Source organism: Amblyomma maculatum, chromosome 3 (assembly GCF_055883805.1).
Source record: "Amblyomma maculatum isolate TAMU_Amacu chromosome 3, ASM5588380v1, whole genome shotgun sequence".
NCBI classification, from domain to species: Eukaryota; Metazoa; Arthropoda; class Arachnida; order Ixodida; family Ixodidae; genus Amblyomma; species Amblyomma maculatum.
In genome coordinates, this window is record NC_139346.1 from 82,272,422 (window position 1) to 82,300,022 (window position 27,601).

Sequence of the window (27,601 nt, forward strand, 5' to 3'; positions counted from 1 at the left end):
TCGCGACTGATACGTTCTTACTATGCAGGAGCCTGATCTGAGAAGAAATTTGCAAGATATTATTCATTTCAAAGCGCCTCACAGTCCTCAGTTTGAGACCCCCTTTCGACGCTAGTCTGAAGCTCATGGTAATATCCCACACATTCCCTGGTCTTGTTGATACTTTACTGCTGTACAGAGACCGGCAGCGTAAGCTCGGTATGACGAATGGCTCATGCCTTCCTCGCCCAATTCCCGCAGGAATCCAATATGTAAACTCCTCAACGTGTACAAGTCAACTCCTACCACGCAAGAAAAGAAATGGCTCATAAAGGCACTTTAATAGCAATAGCTCAATAATCGGAATACATTTGCCTTGATAATTACAAACCAGCAGTGAACACAAGGCGAGCTTTGACGCTTGCATTTTGGCCACTAATATTCTCCCTTAGTTGTTCGGTAATTTCGTGGTTACAATTAGTGGTTGAAGTTGAAGTTGAAGTTTATTTTCGAATAAAAAAAACAACGTACACAAATATACAGCGAGAGGGCCCATGGTACAAGACCGCAGGTGGGACCTCCCATGGTAATAGATTTCGATAAGCAACATAAAAAATCATATTATTCTAAGAAACTTTATGAAGCAACACTGAAAATAAATAACGTGTAAGAATGGGAGGTTTATTCAGCAGATCAGCAGGACTTGATCAGCAGGACTGGGAAGATCAGCGGCGAACACAGTCAGGTCTAGCACGCGCAGCGATCACGATGCCACTGACTGGAATGTTCCTCGTGCACTTCGTCCTCTTCACAATTACCCGCAGGACAAAGAGGAGACATCCTGGCGACTTACGGCGTGAGCAAGACGGCAGGGTCGTAATAGGGTTTGAGGCGCTGGACGTGAACAATCTCGCGTCCGCGCCGGCGTAGATCATGGGACGGCGTAACAGGTTCCACCACATAATTAACCGGAGAGGTGCGCTCCAGAACTCGGTATGGGCCATGGTATTTAGCAAGAAATTTTGAAGACAGTGCAGGGGCATTGGAAGGTATCCATAGCCACACAAGAGTGCCAGACGAGAAGACCGGTGTCGAGTGTTGGCTGTCATGGTTGGATTTATGGCAGTGCTGGGTGCTAGCCGTGAATGCGCGGGCGATTTGTCGACAGTCTTCCGCATGCTGGGCTGCTTGAGACGCAGGTGTATACTCTGATATGTCTGGCTGATACGGGAGTATGGTGTCGATTGTAGCAGAGGGGTGACGGCCGTAGAGGAGAAAAAAAGGAGAGAAGCCAGTAGTAGACTGCGTTGCGGTATAGTATGCGTACGTGACATACGGAAGGACGAGGTCCCAGTTTGAGTGGTTGGAGGAGACGTACATAGAGAGCATGTCGCCAAGGGTACGATTGAAACGCTCAGTGAGGCCATTAGTCTGGGGACGATAGGCGGATGTGGTTCTATGAATAATGTTGCACTTGGTGAGCAAGGCTTTCACAACGTCACTCAAGAAAACGCGTCCTCTGTCGTTAAGCAGCTCTCAAGGTGCGCCATGGCGAAGAACAAATCGCTGCAAAATGAAGAAAGCTACTTCTGACGCTGTGGCAGATGGAAGTGCGGCGGTTTCTGCATACCTCGTCAGATGATCAACGGCTACGATAGTCCAGCGGTTGCCGGCCGCAGTGTAGGGAAGCGGCCCGTACAAATCAATGCCGACGCGGTCGAAAGGGCGTGGTGGGCTGGGTAACGGCAGCAACTCTCCAGCAGAACGCTGAGGAGATGGCTTGCGACGTTGACAGGTGAGGCATGAGCGAACGTACTTGAGTACGAAGGTGTACATACCCCGCCAGTAGTAACGCAGCCGGAGACGAGTGTATGTCTTGAAGACGCCCGCGTGACCGGATTGCGGGTCAGCGTGGAAATAGTCACAAATTTGCGATCGAGCTGCCGGGGAATAACTAGCAACTACTTGCGGCCATCTGCGCAGTAGTTGCGGTGGTAGAGGAGGTTATCACGAATGGCGAAGTGGGAAGCATGGCGGCGGAGAGCACGCGATGGAGAAGCAGCTGTAGGATTGGAGATAAAATCGAGGATAGAGTTTATCCAAGGATCTTGCGGCTGCGCTGACGGCATGTCATTGATGTGAAGCGATGGCGGGGAATCGTCGGAAGAGGAAAGGCTCGCGACCTCAGTTGTAAGGGGGCCGCGGGAAAGCGCATGGGTGTCGTGATGTTTGCGGCCAGAGCGGTAAACAACGCGGACATCATATTCCTGAAGGCGAAGAGCCCATCTTGCCAGTCTGCGGGACGGGTCTTTCAGTGAGGAAAACCAGCATAGCGCATGGTGGTCCGTCACTACGTCAAAAGGGCGACCATAGAGGTAAGGGCGGAATTTAGTAAGAGCCCAAATAATCGCTAAGCACTCTTTTTCAGTGACAGAGTAATTGGATTCAGCCTTCGTGAGTGTACGGCTAGCATAGGCGACCACGAATTCTGTATAACCTGCTTTGCGCTGAGCGAGCACAGCGCCGACACCAATACAACTGGCGTCTGTGTGGACCTCAGTAGGCGCTGTGGGGTCGAAGTGACGTAGGACAGGCGGTGCCGTGAGGATGCTTCATAAAGCATTGAAGGCATCGTCGCACGCTGGCGACTACGACGAAAGGTCGGAACTGCCGGACAGAAGTTCTGTCAAGGGAGCAGCAATGGAAGTAAAATTCCTAATAAAGCGGCGAAAGTAAGAGCACAGCCCGAGGAAGCTACGTAGATATTTGATGGAAGTCGGTTTGGGAAAGGCTGCTACAGTACAAAGTTTGGCAAGGTCTTGAGATACACATTCTTTGGAAACAACGTAGCTGAGAATGGTGAGCTGGCGGGCGGCAAAACGACATTTTTTCAAATTCAGCTGCAGTCCCGCATCAGATAGGCAGGTCAAAACGTGCTTCAGACGGTAGAGGTGTGTGTCAAAGTCAGGAGAAAAGACGACAATGTCATCGAGGTAGCAGAGGCACGTCTTCCACTTTAGGCCACGCAAAATGGTGTCCATCATCCGCTCAAATGTTGCCGGAGCATTACAAAGGCCAAACGGCATAACTGTAAATTCGTACAAGCCGTCGGGAGTTACAAAGGCAGTTTTGGGGCGATCAGCCGCTTCCAAGGGGCTTGCCAGTACCCGGAACGTAAATCTAGGGAAGAAAAGAGCTCGGCGCTTTGCAAACAATCGAGAGCGTCGTCGATGCGTGGGAGACGATAGACGTCCTTTCGCGTAATCTTATTAAGGCGGCGATAATCGACACAGAAGCGGATACAGAAGCGGATAAAACCATTTTTCTTTTTTACGAGGACAACAGGTGAGGCCCAAGGGAATCTTGAGGGCTGAATCACGCCATTTTCGGTTGCAGACACATGATAGGGGCGCTGTCGCAGTGGTGCGTGGGTGTCGGTGTCGATGCGATGAGTGACTGTAGAAGTTTGACCCCAAGAACTTTGATGAGAGTCGAAGGAAGAGTGAAGGTGATGTAGTAGGTTCAAAAGCTTAGTGCACGGCTCTGGAGGAAGATCGGCGTCGATGGAGCGGAGGAACAAGTCTGTAGAGGGGGGAGCGGGCGCAGGTGAAGGGGGGCTGACGTAGTCACTGCACTGTGCGCGAGTCGTCAGGTTCCTCAGAGATCAGAAGAGATGCGATTGGCTGGATACTTCTGAGACATTCGTCATGGCGCAAAGCAGTAGGGGAGTTAAATGGGTTAGAGACCCATAACATGGAAAGGACAGTGGAAATAGCGAGCACTGCGGAGGGCATTTGAAGGCACCTGCGGCCCAGGAAAGTATGGGCTGGTGTGAAGAGAACGGTGTCGTCGCTAATAGAGGCACAAGCGACACAAACAAGCACTGAAGAGCAGGGAGGAAGGTCGATATCTTCGGCGACGAGGGCTTTAGCACTGGAGTTTGATTGATCAGCGTCTAGTAAGGCATCGGGCACAGTCGAGAACCCCACTTCAGCTCGAGCACAATAGATAATAGCAGCCTGACGCGACAGGAAATCCCAGCCTAAAATTACAGCGTGCGAGCAACTTGGCAGCACAACGAACTCAATCGTATAAAGGTAATTCTGGATAACTACTCGAGCGGTGCACGCTGCTAAAGGCTTGATATGCTGAGCCCTGGCCGTTCGCAACGAAAGTCCCGCAATTGGCATCTTCACTTTCTTTAAAGTGCTACATAGTTTTGCGTCCATTACCGAAATCGCCGCACCAATGCCAATTAGAGCCATAACAGCAACACCCTCGACGAAAACTTCAATTAGGTTTGTCGGTGACAGATGAGGACTTGGGAAGTTCGACGGGGTTGCAGTTCTCGCCTCAGGAACTGACGCCTCTAGATTTCCTCATGTGAAGCGTTCTGTCGACGTCGCGGCGACGGTGAACGGTGGTCGGACATGGCTAAGCGGTCTGGGGAGAAATTACGGCGGGCTGGAGGCTCAGTAGGCGCGGAATACTGAGGCGTCGGAGACCAGTATGCAGAACCACAAGTAGGTGGTGCCGACACCGGGAGACGGTTGCGGCAATAACGAGAAATGTGTCCAGCAAGCCCGCAAGTGTAACAAATTGGCCGGTTATCCGTCGTGCGCCAGGGATTACGTGGTCTTGGAGCCGGTCGCATAAACTGCGCAGGTTCTCGCGCAGGCACAGGAGGCGGCTGAACGTAGGCAGGTGGCGGTGGAGCATATGTAGGTGGCGGTGGGGCCGAAACAGCCGCATATGTTAACGGTGCTTCAACAGGCATGGATTGAGGGGCTGGAGGAAGAGATTTAGCTACCTGTTCTTGAATAATGTGGCGCAAACTGAGAGCTAGGTGTGAGGAAGGTTCTTGATGGCAGGACATAAGGGAGAGCTGTCGAGCAACTTCTTCCCGAATGAGGCTCTTAATTTATAGCAGGAGCGCAGAATGTTCGCTTGCATCTGTCAGGCCAGCAAGGTACTCCGAGTGCATGGTGTTCGCGTGAGTTATGACCCTTTGTTTCCGCAGTTCATCATACCTTTGACACAGTGTGACCACTTCCGCGACGGTGTGAATATCTCGAGCCGACAGCATCTGAAAGGCATCGTCATCGATGCCTTGCAGAATGTGCTTAATCTTCTCGGCCTCTGACATCTGTGCGTTAACGCGCTTGCACAAGTCGACGACGTCCTCGATATAACTCGTGAAATTTTCGCCAACCTGCTGAGACCGCGCACGCAAGCGCTGTTCAGCGCGGAATTTCCTCACAGCTGGTCGGCCGAAAACTTCAGAGAAGCTGGCTTTAAATGCAGACCATGATGAAATGTCCGCTTCATGGTTTCGAAACCATAGGTTTGCTAAGCCGGTGAGATAGAAAATCACGTTGCTTAACTTCGTTTCCGCGTCCCATTTGTTGTAAACGCTCACTCGCTCATAGAATGTGAGCCAGTCCTCGACGTCGTGGTCGTCAGTGCCTCTGTAGATGGCGGGGTCTCGCTGGCGGAGGGAGCCGGGACAGATAATGGCCGAGCCAACTCGTACAGCTTGGTGGTTAACGTCCACAGGCATCGCAGGAGGTGGTAATGTACGGCTGCAGAGTTCTAGGGCGAGAGGATAGATCTTGACCGGCAGCTCCACCAAATGTAAGAATGGGGGGTTCATTCAGCAGATCAGCAGGACTGGGCAGATCAGCGGCGAACACAGCGGCAGCGAACACAGACAGGTCCAGCACGCGCAGCGATCACGATGCCACTGACTGAAATGTTTCTCGTGCGCTTCTTCTTCACAAACGAAATACATAGTAAAGAGTGCATTGCCGACAGATTTAGATACAAAAATAGAATACAGAAAAAAGTACAAAAACACTTACGAAATCCGCGACACACAAGATAAATAAAGAAATCACAAATTAAGATTTTAAAATTTCAACTTGAACAAAGAAAGTGTATTACTTTGCTTAATGTCGAAATTCTAAGAATTATAAAATGATATGGACGAAAATCGAAGGCCTTGTTTCCCGTAGTAGGTACTGACCTTAGGTAGTAGAAAATTATTACGTAGAGCGAACCGTGTAACGCTGTTGTTTTTGATCGTGCCAGGAGGAAAAATGATAAGCAGGAGCTGATGGTGTAGAATCTTAAAGAATAGAACAGCGATATTAAAAGATAAAGAGCCGAGAGGTGTAGAGCATTTAAATTTATGAACAAAATCTGCGACTGTGACATTCGAGGATAGGAAGTTATGATGCGTATGCCTTGCTTTTGCAGTTTTATTATTGGCCAAAGCTGAACATGATAGGCGTTACCCCAGGATGAAATTCCGTAGTTTAAGTGACTGTGGACGAAAGCGTAGTAAAGTGATAGTAACGTGTGGATTGTAAAAAAGGAGCGGGCTTTGATTAGTGCGCGTAACCCAAATGAAATTTTCTTGCAAGTTTTCGCTACATGATAACGGAATTTTAGGTGAGAATCAATAACAAACCTAGAAAAGAAATTCGGTCTTACGACACGATGGCAGTGGAATTGAAGTATAGCAGTGCTGAGACGGGCAATGACTTCTGAGGGGGATGGAAAATTTGAAAGCAAGTCTTAGTAACATTCACAGTAAGGCGGTTAATATGGCACCAATGCCCAAGCACATTATTGTCATTTTGAAGGTTAGATATAGAGCTGGTAAATGTCATGATGCGATGTTATCATAGTAGAGGTATCTGCGTATAATATACTATTACAATGCCTAAAACAGGATGGTAAATCGTTAATGTAGAGTAGAAACAATACAGGGCCTAGAATAGAACCCTGTGGAACCCCAATGTTAGTTAGAGCTTTATTAGATGAATGGTTATTAATACAGACTATGTGCTCTCGGTCACGAAGAAAGCTCTTCAAAAGCATTAGTGGAGGTCCTGATATGCCGTACGACTCAAGTTTCTAAAACAAGATGGAGAGATCGGTGGAATCAAATAATTCAGTTCAGTTCAGTTCAGGCGTTCAGTCGTGTCCGACTCTTCGTGACCCTATGGACCATGTCACGCCACGCTTTCTGGTCTCTCACTATCTTCCTAACATCACATAACTTCATCTGCAGTGCCTCGAGGATGCCATCTAACCATCGCGTTCGCTGCCTACCCCTTCTCCGGCAACCCTCAACCTTTCCCAACATCAAATCTTTCTCCAGCGACTCCTCTCTTCTCATCAGATGACCAAAGTAGCTGAGCTTTAACTTTAAAATTTGACCCTCCAATGAGCAGTCAGGGTTTATGGTCGACAATATCGACTGATTTGATCTTCTGGCCATCCAAGGAACTCTCAAGAGTCTCCGCCAGCACCACAATTCAAATGCGTCAATTCTTCGGCGGTCAGCCTTCTTCACAGTCCAACTCTCGCATCCATACATCACAACTGGAAAGACCATAGCACGAGTTATACGGATCTTGGTTGGCAGACTAATGTCTCTGCTCTTTACAAGGCGGTCAAGGCTAACCATTGCTCTCTTTCCCAGAAGCAGGCGTCTCCTAATTTCATGGCTGCAGTCTCCTTCCGAGGTAATCTTCGAGCCCAAGAAGAGAAAATCTGTCACAGCTTCCACTTCTTGTCCCTTGATGCTCCAGGACTTGATAGGGCAAGACGCCATGATCTTTGTCTTTTTAATGTTCAGTTTAAGCCCAAACTTGTCACTCTCTTCTTGTACGCGCATCAGAAGTCTCTTTAGTTCCACTTCACTTTCTGCCATTAAAGTGGTATCATCCGCATATCTAAGGTTGTTGATACGTTTTCCAGCAATCTTCACTCCAGCTGAAGACTCGTCCAGACCGGCCTTCATAATGATGCACTGTGCATATAGGTTAAACAGACAGGGCGACAATATGCAGCCTTGCCTCACTCCTTTCTCAATCGGAAACCAAACAGTAAGACCATGCCCAGTTCTGACTGTGGCCTCTTGCCCTTCATACAGGTTCCTGAGGAGACAGATGAGGTGAATTGGAACTCCCATCTCTTGGAGAGCTAGCCACAACATGCTATGATCTACGCAGTCAAACGCTTTCGCATAATCAATAAAGCAGAGGTAGATGGGTTTCTGGAACTCTCTTGCTTTTTCCATGATCCAGCGAAGGTTGGCAATTTGGTCTCTAGTTCCTCTGCCCTTGCGAAACCCAGCTTGCACGTCCGGAAGCTCCCGATCCACATACTGCTGCAGCCTACCTTGGAGGATTTTCAACATCACCTTGCTAGCATGTGAAATAAGCGCGATCGTGCGGTAGTTGGAACAATCTTTGGCACTGCCTTTCTTTGGAATGGGGATGTAAACTGACCTCCTCCAATCCTGTGGCCACTACAGGGTTGTCCAAATCTTCTGACATAATGTATGCAGAATGTTAACAGCGTCATGGTTGAGGTTTTGAAGCAACTCAGCTGGAATGCCATCAATTCCGCTAGCTTTGTTCTTAGCAAGGCTGGCTAAGGCCCATTCAACTTCACTCTTCATGATTCCCGGCTCGAGATCAGTGATCACAACCGTCTTATGTTGGGTTTGGACATTCGGGTCCTTCTTGTACAGTTCTTCTGTGTATTCCTGCCACCTCTTCTTTATCTCTGAGGCTTCAGTGAGGTCCTTGCCTCTTGGGTCCTTTATCACGCCTAGCTTAGCACAGAAGCTTCCTTTGATATCTTTGATTGTCTTATACAGAGCTCTTGTACTTACACGCGAGCAAAAACGTATTGTGTTTTCTGTTGCCGTAAATTACTCACACACTTTTTCTTACGACCTATAATGGCGAAATGATAAAACATATTGTTTACATTAGCAATGGCATTTCTTTTTTTTTTAAATTTGCAGAGTTTTGCAGGTTGACTTATCGGCTGCATCGGCTGCGTTTTGACCCAAGCGAAAAGCAAATGTCTGCTTTTGGTGCGCAGTGTCTTAAAGCAACCGAAGCAGTCTAAACAATTAAGAACTTACTCAATGACGTTTCTATTAAAGTACAGAGGTCGTGCTGGAACATAAAGGTGAGGCAGTCAAGGGCGATCTTGAAACTGACGGCTGCCTGCCGAGCAGTCGACCGAACGCCCTTCCCCTGCGGTTCTTGCAGGCTGTGAATATTGAGTGCGAGTGGTAGCACAAAAGCGAGTAGGCTCAGAACGCTTTTCTTGAATCAGTCTGTGCTCTCTGACAGGTTAAACAGCCGAACCGGTAGTCCTGTGCACTTAATTACGGAAGAAAGCTCGCTTAAAGAAGCCTGTTGAGGCCTTTTAATGATAGACTGAAAGGCTGCAGTATTTCGCTCTGGTGGACTTTGCACTTTAAACCGTTAAGTGCAGCCCTTCATTTCTGGAGTTCAAGCACTGAAAAATACAAACTAAATTCCCCTCCTGAATTCAACCTGATCGGCCGTACGATGTCGAGCTCGCTTAAATTTTGCTGTGTGAATGATGATGCATATTTCAACTGAGTTTAGAGATGCAGTCTTTCTCTTATTCCACTGCAATGAAGGCATCTCTGGAGCTATTTTAGTGCCGGGATTCTTTGATCTACGATGTGTTGTGAGCGGGATACCAAACTATTACATTTAAGTGAAACGTCGTTTAAGAGCCCATTCTTATGAAATATTTTCGCGTAGTTAGCGAGAAACCGCGAGTACGCCCCCTGCAAGTGGTGGGCCGCATATACATGGCCGGGCACTGAGTGCGGGTCCCGTGATTTCACGAGACACATAGAATGGCCAGTTTGCGGCTGATTTCGCAGAGCTGTTAGCTCGGGTAGCTCATTTTTGAAGGAGGGGTGAGATGGAAACTACATCTCCCGGGGATCCCGAGTCAGAGATGTTTCTCCTATTGTTGCCATATCAAGGATGTTCTTATGATTTCATCAAAACGGGGCTTTGTATTTTATCCTGTGGTCTCACACATACTCTAGCAGCGTAGGATTGAATGCTAATGAATATGTGTGCGATAATAAAAGCAGAAAGAAGGGATTTGTGGTCGAGCTATTAGAAAAGCGGATGTACGCGGATGTACGCGGATGACGCTCCACAAAGGGAGTTACAGAAAGTAGTCATTGATGCTGTGGAGCCAAGCCATTAAAGACAGACCTGAAGTGTAACACCCCCCCCCCCCCTTCAAGGGAGCGGGGGGGTTATCGTACGCCCTCAAATGCTAATAGAACATCGATGGGAAGTTCCCATCGATTTTCTATTATTATTTTAGGGCGTACGATAACGCCGTTACAACGAGCACCATCAACGAATAACTGACATCAAAGTATGAGATGACGGTCCCTAAATATTATATTTCTCACTTACCACTGTTACCTTCTTTCTTTCAACTCGCTTATCCCATACAAAAATTTACTATGGTCAGCTAGAGAAACTTCTTTGCATGGCCGACTATAGATATTTGGCCGAAATCTATACCCGCTCCTATGGCAGTCTTTATGTTTTGCTATGGTCTGTTCTATAGAAGTGTTTAACCTATTTTATACACCTATGGTTCCCTATTTACTGTGGTTTTTAGCACTTTTTGTGGTCAGGCATCTTTTGTGGTCGGCTATAGAAAATGCTTTCTACGGTTGGTTTTAGATATTTAGCCCAAAAAGCTATAGCCATTCCTATTGTAATTGTTAGGTTTTGCTATAGCCTGTGCTATAGAAGTGTTTAACCGTTTCTATATAATTGCGGTTGCCTATGTACTGTAGTACTCAGCATTTTCTATGGTCACGTGTAAACGTTTCTAGCAAGCAACTGAAAAAACTTGTATGGGCGGCTATATATATTTGGCCCAAAAAGCTAAAACCTGCTATAGAAGTCATAATTTATGGACTTCTGGTTTCCTAATGTTCTGCAGTCTTTAGCATTTTTTATGGTCAGCTATAGAAGTTCGCGCGTGCCTGCATATGTGTGCATGTGTGTGGTTCAGTTCTACATCTTTCGATGTTTATTTTCAGTTCGATGCCTAAAAACTGAAAATTGGTCAGTAGTCCCCACGACTAAAGACACCATAGGTAGAGGTACTCACCGCAGGCGGACTTCCATGCAGCGACAGAGCTCCTATTAGTTATACCAACACTGTTGCACAATCCGTCTGTCGTGCGGTTGATGTCAAACGGTTTCTCGTTGCATACAGCACACAACTCTTAGTCAAGTTAGAGGACAAGTCCCGTACTGGAATCAAACCGACAATATATGTACCCTCCTAGAAAGGTGTTTGGCTACTGGTCTATAACTTTTGGTATATACAATATTCTACAGCCAGCTAAAACAGTTTGTATGGCTTCCAGTGTGTTGCTTTAAAAGCATTTCCGCCTCTGTAGGCGGCTAAAGGTAGCTTTATGAATGCAGGTGTAGTGTCAGGAACATATATTTTTATACACAGGTAAAATTGTCTCTATGGCTTTCAGTGTATAGCTTTATAGGCATTCGCATCTTTATTCACCTTACTATAGACAGCTAACGATAAATGCATGACTACTAGTCTAGAACTACGTGAGTATACAGTTTTTTATAGCCAGCTAAAACCGCTTACATGGCTTCCAGTCTGCCGCTTTAGGGCCATTAACATCTCTATGGACAGCTAAAGGTTGCTGTATGGAAACTAGTCTAAAGATTCCGGAGCACACGTTCCTGTACCAAGATAAAACAGTCTATAGGTATAATAGCATACAGTTTTCTATAGAGAGCGAAATGATTTTGTATGGTTCAGAAGCTATAGACAAAGTGGTATAGACTTTTCTATAACTGCTTATCGCTATTCCTATGACACTTTGTGGCTGACTATCAAAGTCAATACATAGACATCAGTTCAGTTCAGTCGTTCAGTCGTGTCCGACTCTTCGTGACTATATAGACCATGTCACGCCACGCTTTCCGGTCTCTCACTATCTTCCTAACATCACATAACTTCATCTGTAGCGCCTCGAGGATGCCATCTAACCATCGCGTTCGCTGCCTACCCCTTCTCCGGCGACCCTCATCCTTTCCCAACATCAAATCTTTCTCCAGCAACTCCTCTCTTCTCGTCAGATGACCAAAGTATCTGAGCTTTAACTTTAGAATTTGACCCTCCAATGAGCAGTCAGGGTTTATGATAGACAATGTCGACTAATTTGATCTTCTGGCAGTCCAAGGAACTCTCAAGAGTCTCTGCCAGCACCACAATTCAAACGCGTTAATTCTTCGGCGGTCAGCCTTCTTCACAGTCCAACTCTCGCATCCATACGTCACAACTGGAAAGATCATAGCACGAGTTATACGGATCTTGGTTGACAGACTAATGTCTCTGCTCTTTACTAGGCGGTCAAGGCTAACCATGGCTCTCTTTCCCAAAAGCAGGCGTCTCCTAATTTCATGGCTGCAGTCTCCTTACAGGGTAATCTTGTAGCCCAAGAAGAGAAAATCTGTCACAGCTTCCACTTCTTGTCCCTTGATGCTCCAGGACTTGATAGGGTAAGACGCCATGATCTTCGTCTTTTAATGTTCAGTTTAAGCCCAAACTTCTCACTCTCTTATTGTACGTGCATCAGAAGTCTCTTGAGTTCCACTTCACTTTCAGCCATTAAAATGGTATCATCCGCATACTTAAGGTTGTTGATACGTTTTCCAGCAATCTTCACTCCAGCTGAAGACTCGTCCAGACCGGCCTTCCTCATGATGCACTCTGCATATAAGTTAAATAGTGTGGGCGATTCCTCTGCCCGAGGGATGCGCACGACAAACACACAGTGGGCCGTATAACAAACATATTTAATCTCACAGGGATCTTGTCGTCCGGGTGGCTGCGGGTCGTTTCCGTGGAGAGCCGGGAGGGAAGCGGGAGCGACGAGCCAGGGGCCAGGAAGCGCCAGGGACCAAGAAGAGCGCGCGACGGCGGCGCGTGCCTTCTTTTATAGCCCCCTCGCGCGGGACCGGTTATCCCCGCGCGAGCGGGGAGAGGGAAACAGGCACGCGCGCAGGGAGCATTGGGAAGTGGCGCGGCCTTCGAATGCGCGGCGCGCCACGAGCCCTACATCTCCCCCCCCCCCTCAGCGTCCGACCCGGGCTCCGCCAACAGCCGGGCCATGTCCATGTCCGAGCCCGGGTCAGCGTAAAATATGAAAGCTTGTCGCCTGGCTCTGGCGGGATGCCATCTCAGCTGGTCCGTGGGACGGGAGAAGCAGCAGGCATGGCGGGGCTGTTCCGGCTGGTCCCTCTCCAGCAGCGGCCACATCCTCGGGGTCACAGCGCAGCTGGGCTTGGCCCTGGATACGCCTGGCAGCGGCCCTGAGCTGCTGCTCTACATCGTTGACCCCTTTCCACGTGGCGCCGTGCTGGATTTACATTGCAGCAGGCGTTTTCGCCCCGGGCACACCTGGCTTCCTGAGGCCCGTACTCCAGGCCTGGGCAGCGGGCTCCACTCCAGACGCGTTGAAGACGGCCAGCATGGCCGCGCTGGTCACAATAATGGGCCACAAACTAGGGGGGTACCCCCTGTTTAAGTGGCCCCTCCTTGAACCAAGCGCTGGGTGCGGTTTCCCGCCCCAGCGACGGTGGTTCATCTGGCTGCTGCAAAATCTTATCAGAATGCATTCTGAAAGAAGCAAAGACGTTAGACAAAGTAGTGCACTACCTTGGCCTTAGGTTATAGCGCCGGTTGCGAACCGGGTTGCTACCTGCATCGTTTTGAGCTTCCCCCGCTTCGCAGTTATCGTCCTTGCGAAGGTGGTAAGCTTTCAAGTCTGCGACGTGCACCGGACCAGCGGTTTCACCGCTCGCCAACAACCGCAGCTGGTAGGTGAGTGGCGTAGTCCGTGCCGTAACTTCGAACGGCCCAACCCACTTGTGCGCTAGCGACGCGGCGAAACCACGCGCTGCGTTACTAAGCGGGTGCGTTCTTTTCAGTACCAAGTCGCCCGTGTTGAAAACGACGTGACGACGACCTTTGTTGTACTGATCCGCTTGCTCCATGCGCGCGACATCGAGGTTTTCACGAGCCGCGCGCTGCGCTGCCTCAAGGCGCTCGCGGAGCTTTGCCGCGTACTGTGTAAGCGGAGGGGGCGCGGGCCCCGCCGCGTCAAGTAGGGCGTTCTCTAGCGGAAAAGCGATCTCTTTCCCAAAATTCAAGTAAGCAGGTGTCATACCTACCGACCTGTTCACGGTTGTTCTAGTGGCGAAAGCCAGTTCGGACAGCCGTGCGTCCCAATCTCTGTGCTGCTCGGTCGTCGCGACCAGCATACTCTTAACATTCCGATTCACTCTCTCGGTTATGTTGCTCTGAGCGTGGTAGGGACTCGTTTTCCTGTGGCGGATTTGAAGCGCCCGACAGGAATCAGCAAAGACTTTGCTTGTGAAATACGAAGCATTGTCTGTAATGAGGTCGGAAGGGAAACCGAAACGAGTGAATGTCTCCAACAGTTTCTCCCAAATCCGTTCTGACACAAGCTTCCTAAGGGGGAAAACCTCAACCCACTTGGAATAGTGGTCCGTTATTACCAGGATATATTGGTGTCCGCGCGCGGAGCGAGGGAGGGGTCCCATGATATCGCACGCGACCACTTGCCACGGATAGTTGCTAACTACCGGCTTCATCATGCCAGCGGGTTTCCCCGCCCGAGGCTTGGCTACCTGGCAAACAGGACATGTACGGGCGTAACCCAGCACATCCTTTCTCATACCTGGCCAGGTCGCGACACGGCATAACTTATCGTAAGTCTTACTGCCGCTGCCATGGCCTGCCAGCGCTGAGTCATGGAAGTACTGGAGGAATCGTTTCCGCAACTTCCTCGGGACCACGACTCGGAAGGGGGATGCAATCGCCTCTTCCTCGTCAAGTTGGGGGATGTAGCGGAGCAGTAAGCCATCCTCGCCCAGCAGATACGCGTCGTACTTGCCCTCAGCGTTCCCGGTGCAAGCTGCACTACTCGCAAGCTCTGTCAGCACCCGCTGGCATAGACCATCTGCTTTCTGGGCCTCAATTAGCTCTTCCCTACTGACCGCTACTCTCCAAGACAGATTTCTCTCTGCCTCACTTCTTGGCAGGCGAGTAGTCGCCGCCACCAGCTGCTGCGCCTTCTCTCTCTCGCAGCACCGCGCGGCAACTCTGTCCGCCTCCTTTCTCTTTTTACCTACGCAGGGCGCGACACTCGCGTCCGCCCTCTCCTCCTCTCCACTGGCGGCGACGCCGCTTTCAGCAATGCTGGTCTGCGCCTCTTCTGCGCATCTGCCTGCCTTCAACGGTGCGCGCGATAAAGCATCGGCCACCTTATTCATGCTGCCCCGGCGGTACTCAATGGCGTACGCGTAACGTTGCAACGTCAGCGCCCATCTCGCGAGTCTGCCTGCGGGGTTTTTCAGCCTCTTTAACCACGAAAGTGCCTGGTGATCTGTCTGCACGGTGAAAACCGCTCCGTCTAGGTACATGTCGAACTTTGACAATGCGAACATTATCGCCAGGCATTCCTTTTCGGTCACGGAGTAATTCCGCTCCGCCGATGTGAGCGTGCGGCTAGCGAACGCGACAGGGCGCAGTTTGCCCTCGTGTTCCTGCAACAAAACAGCTCCTACACCGGCATCACTAGCATCTGTCTGCAAGACAAACGGCTTGTTCAGGTCGGGGAGGCGCAAACTAGCGGTGTTCGCTATCGCGCGAGCCAAGGCAACAAAAGCGTCGTTCTGTTCCTTGCCCCCGACCCACTTCGAGCCTTTCCGCAACAGCTGGTTCAACGGCCTAGCGAGCTCTGAACAACTAGGGATGAATTGTCTGTAGAAGGCAACCATTCCCAAAAACCTCTGCAAGCTTTTCACGTCCGTCGGGCAGGGGTAGTTCAGAATTGCCTGCAGTTTGTCATCGTTCGGTCTCAAAGTGCCATCATCAACCACAAATCCCAAGAGGTTAACTCTCTTCGATGCCAACTGCACTTTCTTTGGGTTGATCGTTATACCCGCACGTCTCATTCTTTCAAGAACGGAATTCAAGTGAATGAGATGCTCTTCGAACGACTGTGAGAATATCACGACGTCGTCGAGGTACGCCATCGCGTAGTTGAACCTTGCATCGCCCAGCACGATGTCCATCAATCGCATGAACGTGCTCGGTGCATTAGACAAGCCAAACGGGAGTCGAGTAAATTCGAAGAGCCCGCGGTGACAGGTGAATGCGGTTTTCTGAATGTCACCTTCCGCCACCTCAATCTGCAGGTACCCTCTGCTTGCATCCAGGACTGTGAAGAACCTTGCGTTCCCTAACGCGTACATCACAGCCTCGATCGACTGGAAAGGGTACGCAACCGTAGGCGTCAGTGAGTTGAGCTTTCGATAATCAACACACAGCCTGACCGAACCATCTTTCTTTGGCGCTAGAACCACTGGGGACGCCCAGGGACTTTGTGAGGGTCTCACCGCGCCGGTATCTATCATCTCGTCAAGGGCGCTGTCGAGAAGTTGTCTCTTATGCGCGCTTAACGGCCGCGGGTTACATCTGAAAGGGCGCGCATCACCCGTTTCGATCTCGTGCTGAAGCAAGTCGGTCCTGCCTGGTTTCTCTGTGAAACAATCCGAAAACGGGAGTAAAGTTTCTACGAGCCTTCGGCGCTGACTACCGGTTCCCGAGAAGGACGCGATAATTGCTTCTAATGGGCTACCATTCAGTGTCGCGGGGGAGCCCTCTGCGACAAAAGCGTGAACGCTCGCTCGCTCAGCGACGCATTCCTGCTTGGGTGCGCTAACAAAGGGAATGAGGGGGGTGAAGGGGCTGTAGCGATAGCCATTCTCCCCCATGTCAAGCACAATGCCTTCGCTCGAAAGAAAATCTCTTCCCAGAATAACTGGTATGGTTAAGCCGGGCAGATAGACGAAGCGATGCCTCCGCTTCCTGCCGTCAAAACGCAGGACCAGACGCACCGCTCCTTCCGCTTTTGTCGTCCCTGCTGCTAAGCTCAAAGGGGTTTCTGCTGGCCTGACACAGATGTTACATCTACGGCAGGCCTCGAACACATCATCACCGACCAGTGACAGAGTTGAGCCCGTGTCAATGAGTGCCGAGTAGCTTTGACCAGCTAACCGCACTAGCATAAAAGGGCTCGAGCGCGACAACATTCCTTGCGCTCTACAGGCGAGGGGGACAAAAGCCTCAGCGCCCGGTGACGCGGCGTGGGAGTACATTTCCCATTTTCCGCCGTGGCTACCACGAAATTCTCCCGCCGACGGCGACAGGCTGGTGTTACCAATTATGGCCGCCGGCGGTCCGCGTTTCCCTGCATACGCCTTGCTTGACACTCTCGTGCCACGTGGCCCGGCTGGTTGCAATTCCAGCAAAGCCGGTCGTTCACCTGCCGCGCGGACGGGGGATGCCGCGTTCCACGAAGCTGTTGGGGACGTCTTTCCCCTCTCTCCGCGCCTGTGCGTACGTCGCTGGCGAGCCCAGCTCGACGCCGCTGCTCGAACGCGTACGGGTCAAGAGCGCGAGGAATATCGGAGCCTTCCGCTGGCCTTTCCTGCCCTACCGTCATTACGTCTGCGCCCCTGGCGCGCGGCGCGGAGTCATGGCCTCCGGCCCAGGCGCATTGCGGCTCTAGCGATTCGGCTGGCCTGGGGGGTGGCTGGTAGCGCAATTCAGCGAGTAAATCCGCCTGTACTACCTTCGCTTCCTGTGCTAGGGCCTCGAGGTTTGCAAAACCACGTCCCCGCAAATACGGCTTGAAGCGCGGATGGCATTGCCTCATCACGCGCGCGACCTGTTCAAGATCGGTTGCCGTGGGATCTGCCCTCTTGTAGAGCTCCTGCATTGCGCGTACATACTCGAGGAGGCTCTCCTCTGGGTGCTGTGTGCGCAACGCTAGCTCCTCAAGCATCCGGCGTTCGTAATCGGGCGGCAAGAACTCGGCGCGGAAGCGATCTGTGAAGTCTGCCATCGACTGGAAGGCCGGCTGGCAGCGTCTCCACCGCGCCGCGCTCTCAACAAGTGCCACGGGGATTACCTGCGCTAGCACCACGTCGTCTGGGGAACCCAGTGCCGTCTGATAATCCTCGAGTTCTTGCAGGAACTCGTGGACTGACTTTACGTCCGTATAACCGGAGAAGGAGGGAACCTCTACATTTATCCGCGGACGCGAGACTGCCGCCGCAGCTGTGGCTTGGTTGGCGCTAGCCACCGAACCGAGCTGAAGGGCGAACACCGACAACACCTCGTTCATCTGCCTCATCAAGGCGGCCGCATCGGTAACCTGCACAGACTCTACCGCGTCCTTTACCTCACTTCCGGACGCACTGGCGTCCGAAGCGGCGGCCCTATCTGGCACGTCTTTTCTCGGAGGCATTTCACTCAACAACTAAGGCCGGTCGGGAGCCTAAACGCGCACGACTACCACCTAGCCCGCATCAAGAGGCTAGTCACAAAGGCTAAACACTTCATAAAACTAACATATGCACAAAAAAAAATTAAAACACAAACCGCCCGACACTAACAAACACGCACATAACCCAAAACTAAATAAAACACTGTACAAACACTACTATACTACACTCCGTGTCATCTGTACACACGATAGCCCTAAACTCAAAATGGCGTCGCGCCTAACATACAAAGGACCGGCCCGTCGTGTTGCCGTGCGCTGCCACGTTGGCAGAAAAATCGTCCACATGGGTGCTAATTCAGCCCCAGTTGGGTGCCAGTTGTGGGCGATTCCTCTGCCCGAGGGATGCGCACGACAAACACACAGTGGGCCGTATAACAAACATATTTAATCTCACAGGGATCTTGTCGTCCGGGTGGCTGCGGGTCGTTTCCGTGGAGAGCCGGGAGGGAAGCGGGAGCGACGAGCCAGGGGCCAGGAAGCGCCAGGGACCAAGAAGAGCGCGCGACGGCGGCGCGTGCCTTCTTTTATAGCCCCCTCGCGCGGGACCGGTTATCCCCGCGCGAGCGGGGAGAGGGAAACAGGCACGCGCGCAGGGAGCATTGGGAAGTGGCGCGGCCTTCGAATGCGCGGCGCGCCACGAGCCCTACAATAGGCAGGGCGACAGTATGCAGCCTTGCCTCACTCCTTTCTCAATCGGAAACCAATCAGTAAGACCATGCCCAGTTCTGACTGTGGCCTCTTGCCCTTCATAAAGCTTCCTGAGGAGACAGATGAGGTGAATTGGAACTCCCATCTCTTGGAGAGCTTGCCACAATCTGCTGTGATCTACGCAGTCAAACACGTTCGCATAATCAATAAAGCAGAAGTAGATGGGTTTCTGGAACTCTCTTGCTTTTTCCATGGTCCAGCGAAGGTTGGCAATTGGGTCTCTAGTTCCCCTGCCCTTGCGAAACCCAGCTTGTACGTCTGGAAGCTCCCGATCCACATACTGCTGCAGCCTACCTTGGAGGATTTTCAACATCACCTTGCTAGCATGCGAAATAAGCGCAATCGTGCGGTAGTTGGAACAATCTTTGGCATTGCCTTTCTTTGGAATGGGGATGTAAACCGACCTCCTTCACTGCAGAGTTGTCCAAATCTTCTGACATATTCTATGCAGAATGTTAACAGCGTCGTGTTGAGGTTTTGAAGCAATTCAGCTGGAATACCATCAATTCCGCTAGCTTTGTTCTTAGCAATGCTGGTTAAGGCCCATTCAGCTTCACTCTTCAGGATTCCCGGCTCGAGATCAGTACTCACAACAGTCTTATGTTGGGTTTGCACATCCGGGTCCTTCTTGTACAGTTCTTCTGTGTATTCCTACCACCTCTTGTTTATCTCATAGGCTTCAGTGAGGTCCTTGCCTCGTTTGTCCTTCATCACGCCCAGCTTAGCACAGAAGCTTCGTTTGATATCTTTGATTGTCTTATACAGAGCTCTTGTGTTCCTTAATTGACTGTTGTCCTCAACTGCTTGGCACTGTATGTTCAGGAAGTCATTCTTATCTCTCCTTGCTATTTTCTGAAAATCCGCATTGAGAACCTTGTATCTTTCTCTTTCCCCCATAACGTTTGCCATCCTCCTTTCGCAAGCTATTTGCAAAGCCTCTTCAGATAACCAGTTTGCTTTCTTGCATTTCTTTTGCTTTTGAACTACCTTAGTAGCTACTTCTTGTATTATATCACGAAGATCAGTTCATATCTCTTCAGGCTCTCTGTCATCTAGATCAAATTCTTGAAAACGATTCCTCACTTCCACAGCATATTCTGATGGAATTTGATCGAGATCATACCTGAAAGGCCTTCTTGTTTTCTGCGTTTTTTCTCAATCGAAGGTTAATTTTGGCGACAAGAAGCTGATGATCGGTGCCGCAATCGGCCCCAGGCCTTGTTTTTACTGCTTGTATAGCGCTTCTCCATCTCGGCCGGCAAAGAATATAATCGACCTGATTCCTGTACAGACCGTCCGGTGAAGTCCATGTGCACAGGCGCCTCTTGGGCTGTTGAAAATGTATATTCGCTATGGTCAGGTTGTTTTCTTGACAAAACTCTACTAGCCTCTGCCCAGCTTCATTTGGCTTGCCAAGACCGAACTTGCCTATAATTCCGGATATTTCTTCACTCCCGACCTTAGCATTCCAGTCTCCTATGAGAAAAACGACGTCTGATGATGGAGTGCGGTCTAAAAGGCATTGCAGGTCCGCATAAAATCTCTCAACGTCAGCTTCTTCAGCAGTAGTGGTTGGTGCGTAGACTTGGATAACTGTTATGTTGAAAGGGTGACCTTGGGTCCGAAGTGAAATCATTCGGTCGTTTTTGGGGTTGTACCCTAGCACTGTTCTGCCCATTCTTCTGTTTACTATGAGAGCGACCCCGTTCCTTCTCTTGAATTCGTGCCCACTGTAAAAGACATAATGGTCGCCGGAGTTAAATTCTCCCATTCAGGTCCACTTGAGCTCGCTGATACCCCAGATATCAATGTTCAGTCTGTCCATTTCTCGCTTGACGACATCCAGTTTGCCTTGCATCATAGATCTGACACTCCATGTTGCTACGTGATATATCTCCTTGCAACATCGGATTTTCCGGTCGCTTCCCGACACATCCACAACTGAGCGTCCTTTTGGCTTCAGCCCAGCCGCTTCATTCGTCCTGGAGCTACTAGGAATCGCCCCTTGTTCAACCCCAGTAACATGTGGGACGCCTTCCAACCTGGGGGCTCATGTTCCGGCGTCATATCATTAATGCTATTCTGACTGGAAATAGGGTTTTCTTGGCAGAAAATACTGGAGTGGGTTGCCATTACCTTCTCCGGTGAATCACATTTTGTCAGAACCCTCTGCCGTGACCTGTCTATCATGGGTGGCCCTACACAGCAGAGCTCACGACTTCATCGAGTTTCGCAAGCCCCTCCGCCACGACAAGGCAGTGACCCAAGGCAGTGATCCATGGTTAGCTTTGTCTGCGCACACAGACATAGCTAACCATAAACTTTTGCATTAACGCACATATACCATTTTTTATGGGGTAGAGCACTCCAGGCGTCTAGCTTCTAGTCTCGATTCCCGTCCGGCCCGCCAATGTAAGCCCTTGTCCGCCTCAGGAACACCTAATAAACATAGAGTTATTACTACTAAGACTAGAGCGAAAGCGCCGGCGGCACTCCCTTTAAACCCTCTCCACCCCTTGGCTAATCGTGTTCACAGCCATGATGTTATTCTTCGCATGCTACAGCTGTGTACAGCTAGCGCCCTCAAGCTTTAGATACAGCAGAAAAAACGATGCCAAACTATTGCAAGGGAGCTTTTATAAACCTATATATCACTTACAATTTACAACTGTGAAAAAAGTAAAACTTGAAAACATTTTTTATGAAATCTAATGTTTCATGGATATACTTTGAAGAGTCTTCTCCGCGCGTAGAGCAAAAAGAATTATAGCAGTAAGATCATGGTGCTACACAAGTGCAGTACAACCTCCTCGCCGCGCTTTACCCACCTTTAATCGAAGGCCCGAACAGAGCTCGCGCAGTGCTTTAGTTCAATTATGGGTCTGCTTGGAATGTGTGGTAAGCGTAAAGGCTCACCCGCCTTGCTCTTTTCCTGTGTTTCTCCATATTTCAGTTAATGCGTTTGAGACATGGAGTAAAAAAATACATAGGTCCTTCTGCAGAGTTCCTAGCAGATAAAGTGTCTGCCAATACACTTGATATAAACATGCATGACAGGTGGTTTTGCCGAACACTTATGTTAATATAACACTAGTCGTAAAGACGGGTCGTTTATTTATTTTCTTCTGCGTGTTTGGAATAACCAGTTCCAGCAAACTGACGGACTGCGGATCTTAATTCTGAAGGTTTCTTCTTGAGCGTCATGCTCTTACTGAACTGCAGTCAGTATAACCGCATTTAATTTGCAGGGTGACCGACAACGATCGTGTGCTGGCGACAAATGTGAAGCTTCTGCAGGCGGTGGATAGCCTGTTGAGTTCTCTTCCTGCGGAAAGGGTCCTGCACCAATTGGGCTGGACACTCGTGCAACTTCTTGGCTGGATGGTGGACCCGATGTTACCCGGCAGACCTGCTGCTGTGCGCTTGGTGGAAAGCCGCCACGCCGACTGCTTCTGGGCCTCCCACAGGGCATTCGGGACAGCCTTCCTTTCGAGGTGCAATGTCCGAAGGCGGATTGCAAGGCCACTTTCTGCGCACTCGTTCCCGAGCGTGGTTTGCTTCGAAGCGAAGAACTTGCAGTGGTGGTCCAATGAAAAAAAGTGAAACGGCGAAGAAGACTAGGCTCCGCTGCCAACGTTTCGGAAGTAGTTAAGAGAAAAGTAATTGCTAAATGCAAAGAACTGAAAGTATCAGTAATAGATACAAGGGACTTTGTAGGTCAGCCCGCATACTTGCATTTAGGTATTTGGAAGTCGTTATTTATGCCCTATGCATTCAGAATAATAGCTGGCTTTAATCCAGAGGAATTGTATTGTCCAGCGAAAGAAAAAGTAAAACTAGCTCAAAAATACGACAAAGTAGTTTGTAGTTTTCTCGTAAACGGCAAACTTTCTGTGGTGTTTTCCGTAGTTTTCTTTTTAGTTTCGTATTTTTTCTGCAGTACTTTTGTACTCTGCAGTTTCGTAGTACTTTTTGCTGCAGCTACATGAAATTCTGATGTTACTACAGAAATGCTTGTTCTCACAAGGGATTCATGGTCAAAAACATGAAAATTTTGATGTGACACTGCAAATGTTTCTCTAGTTTTTCGATTGGGTGCACCTCTGACTAAGCACAGCAAAGCTGGAAAGTACTTCAACACTATAGTTTTGTACAATTACTTTATCTTCGAAGCATCGTGACATCTATTACTATTTATTCTGTGCCAGCACTTTACGGCACAGCAGTGCAGGGCCAATCTCGCTTCGTGTTGGAATGTGCGCTCAACTTATCACGCCTGAGCACTACGTCGCTTTGCAGCTACATCAACGCAAGGTATCCGGAGCCCGTCCGTTCTGCTGCCGACAGCGTCATTGCCAAAGTCACTCAGACGACCATCGACCTGTTCCTCAAGGCGACCTGGATAGACGCCGATAGCCGCGAGGTGGCTGTCGACAAGCTGCGACGCGTGAGCACAGTGCTATGGCCGTCCGACGTCATGCTGAACGCTTCCGAAACCGACGCCCTGCTGGAGAACTTCCCGGAGCCCAGGGACGAGCTCTTCCGCTACTGGCTCGATGCGCTGACAGCGCGCCGTGGGCTGCTTGGCAGGCGAGACCTGGAGGGCGCCTTCTTCACCGAGGACGTGCAGTCGCAGCGCGCCCTCTTCAGGTGCGCCCATGAATTTCCAAGTAGCGATTTCTCTATGCTAAGAAGGCGAGAAGTTCAGTTCCCCGCTATACCGTTCAATACTGAGCAGATCTGACATATTGCCGCATTGTTAAATACTCAATGACGCCGCCATGTTGTCAATCTCGGGAGACAGCAGCTCGCGCTAGTCTTCGGTCGGAGGAGTCACTCGCGAGCCGGTTAGCCCAGCCGTGTCTTCGTTCGCCAATGCCTCTGTGTTGATGTTAGTAATTCTGCTTACTCAATCCTACCGGCTTGTGAAATCCACGTCCATTAACAGATTGCGTTGCAGGGACCAATTCATTTATGTGGTCCTTTTTTTGTCACTCTTTTAAACCTGGAACATTTTACTTGATATCTGGATTCAACCTTTAAATATGATGCGCAAATCTAGACAGCGGGTGGCACCCACGCCATGTTTGTTTTCTTACGCCGCTGGTAATTAATACTTTCATTTTCTTTCATTACTTGTTATGCATCCCTCCTCATGCTTCTTGGCGTGATCATTAATGTATAGTTTCTGCAAGCCAGATATTCCACTTGCACAAAAAAGGTTTGGGACGATTTGTGCAGCTTCATTTGCAATGTACGCCTTTTATGTTTGAGCTCATATCTGCAATTTTATTTAAATAAATAAATGAACGAAAGGAATAAATTAAATGCCAGAAACAATAAACGCAATGTTAATCGCTGAGTTTCTCGGGATGAAAACTACTTACACTGAAGGCAAAGCCGGAATGCCATGATGACATTACGTCTTATTCTGATCTTATTTCGAAACATTGAGGATGGAACCGCAAACTGATCATAGTCGCTAATTCCATGATACAGGAATGTTCTTACGTACACAGTTGGACGGAGGGAGGGAGGAGGATCAGAAATGTCGAAATAGACATTGGAACTTTCATAATATTCAATTCCAATACCATAAGCCCGGCAGGAAAATAGTTTTGACAGCATGAACTTCCAGGAAGCCTTTTCTTTGTTGAGATTGTGAATAAAAATATATAAATTTCGTACCTTTCTTAGATGACAGCTTTTTTAGTGAGCTGCGCTCACTGCCAAAGGCTAAACACTTATAATTAACATTAAATTTTTAAAATATGACAGACGTCGCTTGAAAGCCACAGAAATTAATAAACATCAAAATTGGAAATTTTATATTAAGAGGAGATGTTTTTAGAATATTAGGCTTGATAGTGTCCCACGTTTGTATTTAAAGCAGGGACAGACAATCGCTGTCCTTTTTGTCCTCTAAGTTCGGCAATGAATGCAAGGACAGAGCCATATGCCAATCATCAAGCGTTTAATACCTGCAATGATCGAAGCGTGGTCATTTGAATCATAGCTATCAATTTCCCCGTGTTGACACCTTCATGTCTCGGCCTCTCGTTCAGCATCCACACTGGACTACTTTGCTAGTCTTCCGCGCGTACACTTACAACGTCTTGTATTTATCTGCAATGAGCTGTTGTTGCTGCTTGATCTGGCCTTACTGTCCCTGATCTTACATCATACAGTAGAGTGCTTCCTTTTGAATTATGGTACAACAAATCATTCTGACCCTCATTTTACATTTTCCTGCACAAGAAAAAATACATTTTTTTAGTCGACGTGTTCGGCTTCATACCTTTTACCTTTCTACCCTGTGTCTAATCACACGTCCCCGTTTTTGGCATGTTAATATTTATTGCTTATGATTACTTTTTAGTTATTTTCTTCTTTCTGAAGCAAAGTTTTTTTTGTGTGTAAAAGTATTATAATAGACTCCCTAGCTGATCATTTGAGTTCGTCCAATATTCTTGAATTTTTTTTATTCTATACCTTGCTCGATGCTTCCGGCGCTATTAAAAACCATGAGCTAATCTTCCCCTGTGCTGCTAATTTTTGCTTTTGCCGTGAGCACGTAATGCTATTCTCGCGATAATCGATGGGGCAAAACGTTGAGCAGAAATGCGTTCTACTGCACGTGAAGGATTTAGCGTTCTACCCAGCACTGAGGCAGCAGGAAGTAATGTAAGACCGCCTCTAACAATAGTACAGTTTCCCGAGATTATCTTGATGATCGCGCACACCCTTGACGTGCCGTTATAGTCCAGCGTCAGTCCTTAAACACGGTTGTGATTTTAGTGATAGGTACTGGTGAGCGCCCGTAAATCCAAGCTTCTGGGTGGCTGGAGCGGGACTACAACACGGGTGAACAGACACTCAAGAGCCCTCCGCGGAAGCGGAGAGGACTCAGCTGTGACCTGATGAACAGGGACAGGTCAGCCTGGTGGCATTGATTTGTCATCGAGCAAACTAAGGCAGTTTTTCCGATGATGGGTGGATTGACTTTTGGTTGGTCACTGGGAGGGGCTGCGTCCTCCTGTAACCGAGAGGGGTGCTACCATTGGCGATGAAGCCCTGAGGAATAAGGCTGGGAGCTATGGCGCGCTCCTGTAATCCTGAGAGGCCCCGCCGGTGAATGCTCAGACGGCCGACTGGAACCTCGGAGCCTTGTGCACTCTGAGGAAGTCTATCCCACTAAAGTGGGGTAGATTCTCGGGCTTAGGAACTGCTACGTTGGGGCCCACCGAAAATGACAGCCTTTACCGATGATGTACCCTATTGATAAACGGGACTAGGGATAAGGCTGGGGAGCTCCCAACTCCCTGTAATCCAAGGTGGAAGCCGCTGGAGTTGGAGGTGACCACTCCTCGTAGCGGGAGTCTCTTCACCTGCCGGTGCAATCCGGGGATGGGCTGTGCCGGCTAAGTCTCTATGTAAGGACGCCGCAGGGGAATCCCCGCTGACTAATGTCATCAGGGGTAGGGGCAACCCTGTGTAACCCTGCCCGCGAGGAGGCATTGGGGCGCTGTAAGAGACTGTCTTCACTCCCCACCGGCGTACGCCAGGGACGTCCTGGGAAACACTGAGGCCTGCGGGCGTCTCAGCAAGCTAAGAGAGTGAAGAAGAAGCGAAAGCAGAACTGGTGCAAGCACCCTTTGAGAGTCTGTCAGTAGTACCGCTGTGAGACCAGAGGGGTGGAGGATGAAGCCTCCACTGGCGCTTTCGGTACGTAGGCGGTAGGTCCTAAAGAGTTTCGCAACGGGGCCGGCGTCCAATCCAAGACGCTTCACAAAATTTGGTAGAATCGGGCTCTCGCGTGGAGCGCAGCACGAAGAGAGTTACCGAAGTCGGGGGCGCGAAGGCGTCTGGCAGGGGTGCACGTCATGGGAGTGCACCACGGGTGTTGCGATCCCGCCTGCCCGAGCACGTGGGTGCGACCCACAACGCGACCAACGCGGTGGCAGTAGTCGACAAGTCCGCCACGCGCGCTGGGAGAGCTGCAGGATTTGTTTTCAGCTCGACGATGACCAGGCGTCAACTGGGACAAGAGTGGTCCCCGGCGTGAGTTTCCGCCATTTTGTGGGACTTAGCTCTTGGGAAGGGGCTCGGCCTGGGCGATCCCATGTAAGCCCGGGGGATACTATTTGGCGAGCTAAACTCTTCTTCCACTTCATAGATCACTGCCTTGTCGTGGCGGAGGGGCTTGCGAAACTCGATGAAGTCGTGAGCTGTGCTGTGTAGGGCCGCCCAAGATAGACAGGTCACGGCAGAGAGTTCTGACAAAATGTGATTCACTGGAGAAGGTAATGGCAACCCACTCCAGTATTTACTGCCAAGAAAACCCTATGGCCAGTTATGAAGGGCAAGAGGCCACAGTGAGAACTGGGCATGGTCTTACTGATTGGTTTCCGATTGAGAAAGGAGTGAGGCAAGTCTGCATACTGTCGCCCTGCCTATTTAACCTACATGCAGAGTGCATCATGAGGAAGGCCGGTCTGGACGAGTTTTCAGCTGGAGTGAAGATTGCTGGAAAACGTATCAACAACCTTAGATAAGCGGATGATACCACTTTAATAGCAGAAAGTGAAGTGGAACTCAAGAGAC

At 49.7% G+C, this 27,601-nt stretch overlaps 1 protein-coding gene across 1 annotated transcript in view; it reads left to right on the plus strand.

Moving 5' to 3' along the window:
• The window catches only part of LOC146195119 (neprilysin-3-like), a 37,827-nt gene that overhangs the window by 372 nt on the left and 9,854 nt on the right, over positions 1–27,601 (plus strand). Inside the window, exons 2-3 of the mRNA XM_084596727.1 lie at positions 22,246–22,491; positions 23,297–23,647. Of these exons, the coding sequence (XP_084452853.1) occupies positions 22,246–22,491; positions 23,297–23,647 (597 nt within the window). The remainder of the gene's footprint in view (positions 1–22,245; positions 22,492–23,296; positions 23,648–27,601) is intronic.